This window comes from Sus scrofa, chromosome 1, assembly GCF_000003025.6.
Source record: "Sus scrofa isolate TJ Tabasco breed Duroc chromosome 1, Sscrofa11.1, whole genome shotgun sequence".
Classification (NCBI taxonomy): Eukaryota; Metazoa; Chordata; class Mammalia; order Artiodactyla; family Suidae; genus Sus; species Sus scrofa.
This window is the reverse complement of record NC_010443.5, coordinates 217,436,399-217,449,948: the sequence shown is the minus strand read 5'-3', so window position 1 is coordinate 217,449,948 and position 13,550 is coordinate 217,436,399. Positions and strand designations below refer to the sequence as shown.

Sequence of the window (13,550 nt, the reverse complement as noted above, 5' to 3'; positions counted from 1 at the left end):
CCATAGGTTGTGGATCATCATATCTTCATTGTCATTTGTCTCTAGGTGTTTGTTTGTTTGTTTTTTAGGGCCACACCTGTGGCATATGGAGTTCCCAGGCCTAGGGGTTGAAGAAGAGCTGCAGCCACTGACCTACACCACAGCCATAGCAACATGAGAACCAAACCATGTCTGTGATCTACACCACAGCTCACGGCAACGCCAGATCCTTAACCCATTGAGCCAAGCCAGGAATCAAACCCACATCCTCATGGATCCTAGTGGGGTTTGTTAACCAGAGCTATGAAGGGTTATACCTGTCTCTAGGTATTTTTTTATTTCCTCTTTGATTTTTTCAGTGATCCACTAGTTGTTTAGTAGCATGTTGTTTAGCCTCCATGTGTTTCTGCTTTTTGCTAGTTTTTTCTTGTAGTTGATTTCTAGTCTCACAGTATTTAGTCAGAAAAATGCCTGATATGATTTCAGTTTTGTTAAATTTACTAAGGCTAGCTTTGTAGCCCAGAATATGATCTATCCTGGAGAAAGTTCCATGTGCACTTGAGAAGAATGTGTCTTCTGCTTTCAGATGGAATGTTCTGTGGATATCAATTAAGTATGTCTGGTCTAATGTGTCATTTAAGGCCTGTGTTTTTCTCTTGCTTTTCTATTTGGATGATATGTCCATTGATATAAGTAGGATGTTAAAGTCTCCCACTATTATTGTGGTACTGTTGATTTCTTCTTTTGCAGCTGTTAGAAGTTGCCTCATATAATGTGGTGGTCCTATATTAGGGGCATATATATTTACAATTTTTACATCTTCTTGAATTGATCCCTTGATCATGAGATAGTGTCCTTTGTGTCTTTAATATTCTTTATTTGATTTTATATGTCTATTGTACTTTTTTAGTTTGTGGTTCCCAGAATGTTTTGATATAACATTCTATATATATGTAAAATTGTTTTAAGTTGCTGGTCTCTCAATTTTAAATGCATTTGCAATATCCTGTATTTGTACTCTCCTTTCCTCATGATTGCAGGTTTTGATATATTTGCATGTAGATGATTTCCTATCTTTACTGTATGTTTGCCTTTACTGTTGAGCTTTCCCATTCATAATTTACTTGTTTCTATTTGTGGCCTTTTCTTTTCAACCTATAGAAGCTCTTTTAGAATTGCCATAAAGCTGGTTTTGTGGTGCTGAATTCTTTTAGCTTTGCTTGTCTGTAAAGATTTTGACTTATCTGTCACATCTGAATGAGAGCCTTATGGGGCAGAATATTCTTGGCTCTAAATACATTCCCTTATGGTTTCATCACCTTAAATATATCTTTCCAATCCCTTCTGGCTTGCAGAGTTTCTGCTGAAAAATCAGTTGCAATTTAATGGGGATTCTCTCATACATGTTACTTCTTGCTTTTCTCTTATTACTTTTAATATTTTTTCTTTGTATTTAATATTTGTCATTTTTATTAGTATGTGTATTGCAGTGTTATCCTTGAGTTTATTCTGTATGGGATTCTCTGTGCTTCCATAACTTGAGTGAGTATTTCCTTTCTCTTATTAAGGAAGTTTTCAGCTTTAATCTCTTCCAATATTTTCTCTGGCCCTTTCCCTCTCTTCTCCTTCTGAGACCCTTATGATGCAAATGTTGGTGCATTTATTGTTGTCCCAGAGATCTCAGACTGTCCTCAATTCTTTTCATCCTTTTTTTTAAATTATTTTATTTCCATTGCAGTGAGTCTACTACTCTTGTCTTCCACCTCACTTAATCATTCTTCTGCCTCTGTTATCCTGCTATTGATTCTTTCTGGTGTATTTTTCATTCTGGATATTCTGGTATTTATCTTTGTTTGCATATTCTTTAAATCTCCTAGCTCTTTGTTAAACATTTCTTGTAATTTCTTTTTTTCTCTCTCTTTTTGCCTTTTTGCCTTTTCTAGGGCTGCTCCCATGGTATATGGAGGTTCCCAGGCTAGGGGTCTAATTGGAGCTGTAGCTGCCGGCTTATGCCAGAGCCACAGCAACGCGGAACCCGAGCCACGTCTGCAACCTACACCACAGCTCACGGCAATGCCAGATCCCCAACCCATTGAGCAAGGCCAGGGATCGAAGGCACAACCTCATGGTTCCTAGTCAGATTTGTTAACCACTGAGCCACAAGGGGAACTACATTTCTTGTAATTTCTTGATCCCTGCCTTCATTCTTTTCCTGAAATCTTGGATCATCTTTACTAGCATCACTCTGAATTCTTTTTCTGGTAGATTACCTATCTCCTCTTCATTTAATTGTTTTTGTGTGTTTTTATCTTTTTCCCTTGTCTGAAACATATTTCACTTTGTCTCATATTGTCTAACTTCTTTTGGTCCCTTGGTACCCCATCCTTGGTGGTGGTGATGGCTCACATGCTCCAAGAGCACAGAATGGGAAGAGTGGTGGCTCAATGCCTCTCCTGGAGCTGGGTGGCTGCTAGGGATGGAGTCCATGAAGGGGGTGTCTGCCATTTATAGGACTGCTTCTGGAGGGGGCTGGGGTCGGCAGAGGCTCCCACAACCTCTCCTAGGCAGCTGGCATGACCACTCCCAGTGGCTGGCTCTGGCCTTGGCTGCTCCCATGGCCCCTCTGGTGGTTTGTATAACCACTCCCTGTAGCTGGTGGCAGCTGTTCCCTCGACCCCTCCTCAGCCAGGTAGCAACTAACTATTCCTTATATCATTCCTGGAGCTGGATTAGGCTGTGATCTGCTGCCTGAGAGTGCCTGCAAGGAACCAGATTATAGTGGTGGATCCCACCCCTTTCCTCCTGCACCCTAAACAATGGCACCTGGCCTTTATGCCAGTCTGGCTTTCCTCAGCTTAGACCCTCAGATGTGGTCACCCTAGATTCTAGCCCCTGCAGACTTTCTGTGCTGCCCACCCCAGTTTTTACCTGCTCAGGCCCCAGTTCTCTCCCTCAGTCTGGTCTCCAGAGTTCAGTTCCCTGCCCCTGCCTAAAACAGTGGTTAATCTTCTGGAGCTGGGGAGTGCATTTTAATTGTTCTGAACCAATTGTTGTGTTCTCCTCCAAGGCCTGAAGTTCCTCTGTCCTGGCTGATCTCCCTGCTGGTAGGCAACTTCCCAGGGTGCAGGAATTTTTCTTGTTTCCCAGGTCCCTCCTAGAGATGCAAGTTCTACCTCCTTTCCTTTCTCAGTTTCTCTTTTTCCTTTGGTCCTACCCAGTTATGTGGAGATTTTATTGCTCTAGCAAAATCCTGAGGTCTTTTGCCTGCATTCAGTAAATTTTCTGTACAAATCATTCCCAATGTAGATGTACTTTTGATGTATTTGTGAGAGGAGGTGAGCGTCACATCCTACTACTCTGCCATCTTAGTCCCCCCACCATGTAATTTAATATTATACTAAAATATGTTTTTCAATTCCTGAATGATATTCTATTGTCCACTATATTTTATACACTTAATAAATCTTTAACCAGTCCACTTTACTAGACAATTAAATTGTTTCCAACTCAGTTGGGATAACAGCCCTTTAGAATTTTTTTTTTTTTTTTTTTGCTGTGAATTTCTAGAGGTAGAATGGTTGAGTTAAAACTACAAACACTTTTGATGGAATATTGTTACAAACTGCCTGATTATTCTTATTAAAGTCATAGCATTTTCTAGGTCCACGGCAGGGTATGACACTGCCCATTTCTTCATACCGTCACTAAGTTTATAATTTATAATGTTAAAATTATAAATTTCATAGTTATGAACTTAAATAATTTTAACATAAATATTTTATGTTAAAATATCTTTGTTCAAGTGTAAATACATATTTGTTTAAATTTTCATTTCTTTAAGTACTAGTAAGATTGAAAATTTTTTCATATGTTTCAAATATGTATTGAACATTTATATCTATTACTTTAAATGATAACTTTGGATGAGGAAATTGAGGTTCAAAGAGATTAAATGACTTGTTCAAGGACACACAGTTTCTATGAAGCAGATAACTTTTTCCCCCCTATACTAAAATGAAATGGAATTGCTCTTCAGTCTGTCAGAGTGAGCGATAAAGCCTATAGGGCAAAGTTCTGTTGAATCCAAGAGTTCAAGGATTTCTAAATAAAACGTAAGTCTCTTCAGGCCAAATAATTTTTAGAATATATTATTTGGAGAATTATTTGAAGAGTTAATGAGTTATAGTTCTTTCACTCCTTAATTTTTAATTTTAAGAGAAATACAGATCAAGATTGGAAGATAAAAAGAAGGTTGCTAAAAAGGGTATCTGAATATGCTGACAGCTTCTTTCTTACTATTTGTCATGAATGGCTGCATAGATGTAGAGGCTGAAGGAGATTCTGGTACCCGTGATCTCTTCTCTCCATTGCCACAGGATGAGAACAAAGCATCCAACTGCATATGTTTTATGGTGGTAGAATGCAACTAGCATACTATTTTGAGAGATGCTCAGAAGCTGATGCCTTACTTTTTTTTCTGAATGCCTTTTTCATTTCTATCCCAATTAATATATAAGGCCAGGCTGTCAGCTGATGGTTTAACCTTATGTGGCAAAGGCAAAGTCTCTTTTCTGTAATAACTAACAAGAGAGTCCTAAGTTAAAAAAATTTTAAAAGAAAGAAACAATAAAAAATGGAAATGTCAGAGTTATTTAAATGGTAAAAAGAAAGGAAGGAAGGAAAAGAGGGATGGAGGGAGGGAAAGAAGGAAAAGAAAGTAAGCACACTAGCAAAATGTAATCTAGTGAGAACTGGCCAAAGGTGTGTTTCAGCAGGATGAAGGAAGTTGAAGAACCTGGGAAAGGGGAGATAGTAACATCTATTGAAGGGGGTACACTTCTAACAATTCTTTCTACTTGGCCTTAAGGTCTTTTCCCAGGAAGAGTGACGTTTTTGTTCCAGGAGCTGAGTGGTCAAGTTTCTCTAGTAGAGTTTACAAAGGAAATGCCTCTTAATTCTTGTCCAATCTGTAATTATTTGTGTCCATGAATATCACAACCTAAGAAAGTAAAAAGACTAGAACTTAAGCATTAGGGGCCCTCCCTTTCGAAAATGATGCGTCCTATACCAATTCCTGTCTTTGGCAGAGAAATCACATAGAATTATTAAGTTCCAGTAGCAGCAATGGAGAGAGAATTTGAGAGTTTAACCACTGCCCATAAAATGTATGCGGTTTCTACTTGAGCATAGCACTGTAGGACATCATGATGTCTCTTGGATGTGGATGGAAGGATTTTTGCATGAAGTAAAATTTATGTAACTCAAGAGTAATTTTCCCAGAACAAGTCTGTATTTGTTCCTTTATAAGAGGTGGTGGTTTAATGCATTGTGCATTTAGCTTGAGCAAGACCACCTAGTTCAAAACTAGATCCTTCTCTTACTAATGAAGGGAACCTAAGCAAGTTAATTTTTTTTTTTTGCCTCAGATTCCTCTGCTATAAATGAAGATGAAGATAATACACATATCTCATTTGATTCTTCCAGTAGCCTCATGAGGTAATACTAGTCCTTACTTCATTAAGTTGTGAGGACCAAAGTGGCTACTATGTATAAAGTTGTTTTGAGGACCAAAGTGGGTCTGGCTTATGTGCGTTATAAGTATTTGCTTATTAATTATCTTTTATTACCAGGTAAAGTGAATGTCACGTAGCAACAGCATAAACACAGTGTATTATTCACTTGGCCCATGTGCTTTGAGCTTTTGACATTTTTTTATTTTCATTTTTAATTTAAGAGATTTTAATTATTTCAAAGTAAGTGTATATATTTAGACTTCATTCTTTTTATATTGTACTATTTTAAAATTGCATAACTTAAATAAGCATAAAATGAATGTGTACTATATGGGCTTTAGGTGTGAAAGTATAATATATTTAGGGTCCATTGACTATAATTCGAAAGGGCAATGACTGTTGACTAATATACAAGAATTTTGTTGTTGTAATGTGGCTCAGGCTGTGTGCATCACAGGCAGACAACAAGAGAGAGAAAATAAGAAGATGCCTGCCCATGAGTTCCCGTCGTGACTCAGCGGAAATGAATCTGACTGGCATACATGAGGATGCAGGTTTGATCCCTGGTCTAGCTAAGTGGGTTAAGGATCCAGCGTTGCCATGAGCTATGGTGTGGGTCGCAGATTGATCTCGGATCCCACTTCACTGTGGCCCTTGCGTAGGCCAGCAGCTGTAGCTCTGATTTGACTCCTAGCCTGTAACCTGCATATGCCTCCAGGGTGGCCCTAAAAAGCAAAAAAAAAAAAAAAAAAAAGATGCCTGCCCGGTTGACCGCCAAGTAAAACTCATGATGATACCTGGTTTGTGCCAAGAACTATTCTAAGTCTTTTACATCCATTCTTGTACTCGATTCTTACAATATCATCATGAGATAAATACTTTTAGTACCCCAATAACAGATGTGGAAACTGAGACACAAAAAATTTAAGCTGAAGATCACCCAACTGGTAAATGGTGGTGCTGGGATTTAAACCTAAATATCCCATACCCAAAACTCAGGTGTAACAATCTTACTACACCTCAAAAACTTGTGATGTACAGAGTTTGTCCTAAATTCTTCCCCTTTTTTCTCTCTTTCGCACCTGTTTATTTCTCAAGTACAGCCCTCTCCACAACTGTAATGGGTATGCTTATGGTAAACACTTTGGAAAATTCAGAAAGATAAAAAGTAAAAAGATTCAAACATGATATTATCACCCAAAGATGACCACTGTTAAAATTCTGTTTCCTTTTAGACTTTTCTCTAAGTATATGGCTTTATGTTTGTTTTGTGTAGTTGTGTTGTGATCACATTATATATACAACTTTAATCCTTGTTTTCCCTCATACTGTGACATGTGCTATCCCATGCTATTAGAAATTTCATAAACTTCCTTTATATAGGTTGCATAATGTACAGTTGCATGGCAGTTCCATAATATGTTTACCATTCCTTTCATGTTGGACATCTGAGTATTTCCAGCTTTTTTACTGTGGAATGGATATCTTTGTCCCCTCTTTCTTGAGTGTTTCCCTTTTGACATTTTTTTCAGATCCTCCTCAGGCACAGTGACCTTGGTGTCCTTCTATTGTTCCTTCTCTCAAAATTTATTTTCTGGAAAGGAGCTGATAAACTCAGTGTTCACTAAAGTGTTCATAAAATTTCATTTCTCTTCCAGGACATTTCTATTAATTTAAGTCAAGAAAATGGACCTCTAATGGTGGGGTTTTAGTCATCAGAAAATCTAGTTGGGGAGATTCCCCCACACTCCCCAATCAGAGTAGACTCTACAATAGCAGAAAAGTTCAGGGCTTACTTAGCTGATGAGGAGGCAGACTAGAGGTGCGGGGGTGGGGGGGGGGTGGTAAAGGGAAGGAAAAAGTTTCATATAAGCGAGGGTGCAAAAACAGAAGAATGTAAGAGAATTAGAAAATTCCCTTAGCCGCACTTACCTAGTTTCTCCACCTTTCCCGTATTTGCCTTTCCAGAGCACTTGGCCTTAGGGATGGGCCCGCCCACCTTCTCCTCACAACAGCTTGGTCGGGTTCTCAGTCCTAATTATTCTGCCAAATTTCACAGCTTTGGAGCCTTGGGCGGCCATAGAGCGAGTCAAGGAGCGAATGAAGTTCTAAGAGGGTCCATTCCAAGCCCCGAGTTCACAGTCAATCCTGTTGGAGCTTCACCTCCCTCGACTCAAAGAGGAAAGTTAATAACACCTGTGGGGGCAGAGGGTTAGAGGCCTCGAGTGAAAGTTCACAAAGTCCGGCTCTGCCCCCCAGCACTTTCTTTCCCTCCTCCCAGAGGCTTTAGGCTTTCTAGGCTGCTGGCAAATCCGAGGCTGTAGTGGAGAAGTAAAGGGGACCCAAGACAAAACTCAATTTCCCCCAACTCTCCCTTTTCTGGTGCAGCTGACAGGCAATGGCTGGTGTGGAGAAAGGGGAGGGGTCGGGGTGTGAGGGATGAAGTCCAAGCCAAAGCGGCCAGTGACCCCGCCCCTCTGGATGAGGGCGAGGAGGAAACCATAAATCCGAAAACCTAACCTGTCCAAAAAAATAAAAAATAATTTAAAAAGCCAGAGGTTCCAGCCTAAGGCTGGGGCAGGGCACAATGGTTCCAGAGCAGCAATCCCTCCTCTAGCCACAGCTCGGGGCGCCCTCCCACGCCTGCTGTACCGCGACTCAGGGAGCACCACGCACGCACCCACCCGCCCTCTTTTCTAGGCCCGCCGCTCCTCCCTCCTTCCGTGTTGGTTGGCCCCGGCGCCGCAAAACGCGGCGGCGGCGGCGGCGGGAGGAGCTGGGCGCACTCGCCAAGCACAGCCACCGAGCTAGCAAGGGCGGCAGGCGCGGTGAGCAATCTCAGGTGGTGGCGGCGGCGGCGGTGACAGCAGCAGCAGCAGCAGAGACTGCAGCGGCTAGCGCACACCTTCTCCCCAGTGCGCCCGCAACCTTCCTTCACTGCGCTCCGGGAGCCACCAGAGGTCCCTGGTCACCCGGCCCCCGCGTGCGCGGCCGAGCCTCACGCACAATAGCAGCCACCTCTACTGTGGTTCCGAGCCCAGGCGTCAGCCATGGGGAAACCGGCGAGGAAAGGATGCGACTGGAAGCGTTTCCTGAGGAATAATTGGCTGCTGCTCTCCACCGTGGCCTCAGTGGTGCTAGGTGAGCAGCGCGGCGGGTGGGCGACGCGCGCACCCTCACGCACTCCCAGCGCCCGGGCCGCGTGTGGGGCGGGCGGGTGCGAGGGTGGGCATAGCGCTGGCTCACCTGGTGCCCGGGTCCTTCGGCGCCCCCTCGGCCTCGGATACCACGCGGTTGTCCCTCGAGGGTGTTGATTTCTGCTGGAGAAGAACAAAGCTCTTGGGTACTCCCATTTGGGTATTCCGCCAGCTTCGGGTTCCTGCTTTACCCGAAATGATCAAAGGGGCTTGCAAGGGAGAACGGGAGGCAAGTAGCTCTTGGTTCTTCCCTTTGGAAGCAAACGTGGTTTAATTTTTAAAATCCTATCTGCACCTCTTCCCCCAGCCTTTTTCCTAAACCACACGTTATCCGGACAGAGATTGAGTATAGATGATGGTTCGCGGTTGGACTGGAAGAGGCAGCTTAACCTCAGGGATGGCCAGGTCCCGGGGAAGAGAGGATATAGATGTTACAGTCGGTCGCTCACCCTGGGCAGTGCCTGGAAAAGTGTCTTCACGTGGCAAGCCGCTGCCCGCACTGAGACAGAGAAAACCTGCCAGATTCGTGCTCAGATTCAGGGATGTGCAGTTATGGCCCACAGGAAGTCAAGGGAAAACTGAGCTATCAGATTTCTTCCTTTGCCCCCTGCTACCGAAGTAGCCTTCCTGAGCTTCCTTACCTCCCACATTGCTTTTCTATTGAAAGTAATTTTTTAGTCATAGTTGTTTGTTTTTAAACAAGGTGTATTTAACTGATTCACTCCTCACAGATCACTGGATTAGGTGGATGTCTGGGCCATTGCTCAGAGGTATGAATTGTTCCTATTTAGTCACTCTTTCTGCCAGGTTGTCTTAACTTGGGCCCTGGGATGCTCCCCTGTGGGGTTGAAGTCAAGTCTTCTTCCCTCTATGAGCTGGCACAGGTAGGGATATCCAGCAGGTGAGGCTTCTTTGAAATTCCCACCTTCCATTTGGAAACTGGAGCTGGAGGTGGGTGGGCAGCCTGTGCCTCTCCCAGCCTCATGCACCTTTCTCTCCAACTGCTGCTTCTGAATCTCGGTATATTTGTTGCTGCCTGCTCCCCTTCCTGATGCCTGTGCCCCCTCAAATAAAAAAAAAATCTGTGAAAGTTAATGGATTCTCAGGGTCAGATTTGCTCCTCCAGATCTTTATGCAAAGTCAAGTCAGCTTCTGGTAAATAAATAACATCCTGGAATTATCTTAGCAAAGGCCATTCATGAGAAGAAAAGAGAGAAGTAGAGGAGCAAGCCTTCACTGCTTAACTCTTTTCCCCAAGAAAGCAAAGTGGCTTAGGCCCTTTTTAGGAAAGGGTTATGTGCCCTATCACAGTTTAAATAACAAATGCATCGGGAGTGATTTGATGTCCCTGCAGCCAAATAGTTGAGATGGGCTGGTTTATTTTCTTAGAAGAGTCCAGGTTTGGGGACTCTTTTTAAAGGATGGTTTGGGGTAGGCCAGCATTTCCTCCTAATTCCCTCTGGAAGTGAAATGATCCTGCCTTTTCAGCTCTGAGGTTTTCCAGAAATATTCACTTGTTAATCACATGTTGCACACCAGTGTTGAGTTTACTGATTCACTGGAGGCTGGTTTGGAAAAGATTTTGAGCAGTTATTCCATGGCCTTTGGAACCTGTTGCATCCCCCCACATCTTCAGGGTCAAGGGGGATAATTGTCAGTTCTGCATGAACAATTTTCTCCAGTTTTAAGTGGGTCAGCCCAAGAGTTTGATTTAGATACTTTGCTCCTGAAAGGGAAAATACCACATAAAATTTGAAAGTACCCAACTGAAGTCTTTCTGCCTGTGTGCTCTCAAGGAGCAACATAGGGTAGTCCCTGGGCACTTTACCTACTGGTCTGAGAAATGTCAAGCCTAGGCCACCCGAAGAGTGTCCATCACAGGCACTTCCCAAGGTCCTCTTCTTTTCCTCTTTCTTTGGAGCCCTGGGCCTCAGTACAAAATCATACCTCTGTGTAGTCTAACTCGCTCTGGTTAAACCCAGAAGTGAAATTTCAACCAACATACATGCTAAGTCCATCCTAGGCCCTTTAGGTCATTCATGATAGTTTATTTTTGTGACAGTCTTAATTAATACAGGAATCACAAGCACTCTCATGCAACACAGCCTGCTGTCTGAACCTTTCATCGTGTGGATGTTTATTTATTACACCGACAGAGTGTCATCTTCTGATTCCAGCCATTGAAATGTTTGGTCCCTACTGTAATTCAACAGCCCTGACACTTTAAAATAGTTTGATTTTTGAAGTGAGGAGCAAAAGTTTTTAACTAGCCAGCTTAAAGCCTCTGATTTTTCAAGAGAGCATGTGAGGGGAAATGAAATTAAAGGTCATCTTTATCAGATGTAAAAGTTAATTCTTTCCCTAGACAAGGAGGTACTAAAAGCTAAATATTTCCCCATATTCTTATTCATGAAATAAAGGAACTGATTTTTTAATTTCTGTGAAATCTTATGAGGTCCTAGAAATAATATCTTGGATTTTCAGGTGAGAGGCCTTTACTAAAATCTGATTAGTAATGATTTTCATTACATTCATTACAATTCTTATAGGCTTTTTTCCTTGCTTTCTTGGTATGGTAGTATGAGCACAGAGCCAGGAGTCAAGAGTCTTAGATTTGAATTCTGATAGCATCAGGCTCTAATTTAGATACATACTCTTATTTTCTGGAATCCTCAGTTTCCGTATCTGGAAAGTAGGGATGTAGGTCATTACCCCATTTGCTATTAGAGGAGATTAATGTCCAAATACCTAGTTGTGTGGCTCGCATATAATAGGGACTCAATAAATGTCTTTTTTAAGTGATTTGAATAATTTGATCCTGAGGAAATTAATACTTTATTATAAAATAAGGTCTCTCATGGTCTTTCTCTGTTCTGCCTGGTGTTTGGCCTAGAATTCAGAGTGCCAGAGTGATTCAAGTGTTTTGATGACATGGTTCTGTCTAGGTGAATACCAGCCTATAGCACTATTCACTGTTTTAAAAGGATAAGGAAAGGATTAATCATTTTGTTTGTGCCCCATAGCCTGATTCTCATTTAATAGGCAGAAATTCTGAGGGAAGAATTTTTGTGCTGTAAGTGGGAATTCTGTCCAAGCAGAATCTGTGTGTGTGAGAATTCTATGTCAGTGTTGTGTTTCAAGTCAGCCAATAATGATTATATCGTGTATAATATTGATGAGGCACTCGTGGAACCCTCACCCCATTCATGACTTAAAGCTTGATCTTTCTGTCCATACAGGTTGTACTTTATTTTCAGTCATTTGAAGAATCTGCTTTCCAGCTTTTAGATTTTCAGGAAAGGAAAGAGCTGTTGTTATTTACATGATAGAGCTGGCAAGCTTATTCATTCTGAATAATTTTCTTCCAAGCACTAAAGGAAGCAATCATTTATAGATTCAGATTCCATTGTCTAAAATCAAGAACAGTTTCTTCACGTTCTTAGTAATACCTTTGCCCCACCCAGGCTTATGTCTCCTGTGCTGGAGCTCTTGTAGCGTATTCTTGGCAGTACTAATTTGAGTCATGACATAAGCTCTCTTGCTCTGTTTTTATGCATCTGTGAAGTCCCTGAGGACTAGGAGTTGGCGGACAGGGCTGGGGGTGGGGAGTGCCGCAGCTCATCTGGTTCCAGGCCCAGCACCTTACACACACAGAACCTCGTATTTCATTTTGATATTGTTCAAACTCATGTGCTCTAGGAGGTCCCAGGCCTGGTATTGCTGGGCCTCTAATCAGCTCAGCCTTGGAATATACCTGTGCAGTAACAGACGCTTAAATCATTCACTCATTCAACAAGTGTATATTGGGCACCTACTATGTGCCAAGGACTGTTGTAGAGCCAGGGCACACAGCAGTGAATGAAGTAAAAACCCCTGTCCTCATGGAGCTTATGTTCAAATGGAGACATTAGACAGTGAACCAGATTAATAGGTAAACTGCACACAAGAGTATGTTAAATGTCGAGACAGCTCTAGAATAGCATAACAGGGAAAGAGCTAGGGGATTGCAGTTTGAAATAGGGCAAAAAGGAAGACCCTGCTGATAAGGTGACAATTGAATTGAGACTGGAAAAAGGTGAAGGAACATGTGCACAGATAGGTGGGGAGATCCTGGTTTGTCTGAAGAAGAGCATGAGAGTGGAGGTGGGGGAGGAATGATATGGGAGGCCAGAACAGAGACAGAGGTGGGATGGTATGAGCTTTTCCAAGGACTTTGACTTTTACTGGGAGATGGGAAACCATTAAAAGGTTTTAAGCGGAGCAGTGACATGGTCTGATTGTCTTTTAATCAGCTCTTCCTGGCTGCCTTTTTGACCATAGACCACAGAGAGAAGGGTGGAAGCAAAGAGACCAGTCTAGGAGGCTAGTGCAATCAAACTGCTATATATTCTACTTTTACGCTTTCCTGATCTCATTTCCATTATAACTGGTGAAATGCTTAAGAAAAATCAGTGAAAAAAATTTTGCAACTATAAAGTAGGGCTTATTGTTTTGCAATTATATGGATGAAGAAACAGACTCAGAGTAGTGCCAGACTCACTCAGGATCACTCAGGTAACACCTGGCAATGCCAGATCTTCCTCTACATTCCCTTCCCCTCCTTCCAACTGCTTTTCTCTGTCTCACTCCTCTTCTTGTCATATTTGGTCCTTGCTGACCCTTCTGAGAACCTTGATGGTCTGGCTGTGTGCCATATTGAGGTAGGGAATGAGGATTCTATAGTGTACACTTTGGGCTGTAGTTGCCCCTATTTCCCCAGACAGAAGGGGCAGAAACACTCCTCTACAGGACTCTCAGAATTGCAGTGTGCACCTTGGAGGAACACTGCTGCTGTGGGATTTGCCACACTGATCAGCCAGGC

The 13,550-nt window shown here is 42.3% G+C and overlaps 1 protein-coding gene and 1 long non-coding RNA gene across 2 annotated transcripts in view; one reads left to right on the top strand and one right to left on the bottom strand.

Moving 5' to 3' along the window:
- The window catches only part of LOC110256886, a 55,903-nt gene extending 42,722 nt beyond the window's left edge, over positions 1–13,181 (bottom strand). The window contains exons 1-2 of the long non-coding RNA XR_002338973.1: positions 8,739–13,181; positions 7,425–7,688 (exon numbers count right to left, since the gene is read on the bottom strand). This is a non-coding gene — a long non-coding RNA (uncharacterized LOC110256886). The remainder of the gene's footprint in view (positions 1–7,424; positions 7,689–8,738) is intronic.
- SLC1A1 (solute carrier family 1 (neuronal/epithelial high affinity glutamate transporter, system Xag), member 1) overlaps positions 8,306–13,550 on the top strand; it is a 75,151-nt gene continuing 69,906 nt past the window's right edge. Inside the window, 1 exon segment of the mRNA NM_001164649.1 lies at positions 8,306–8,633. Within this exon segment, the coding sequence (NP_001158121.1) occupies positions 8,543–8,633 (91 nt within the window). The 5' untranslated portion in view covers positions 8,306–8,542.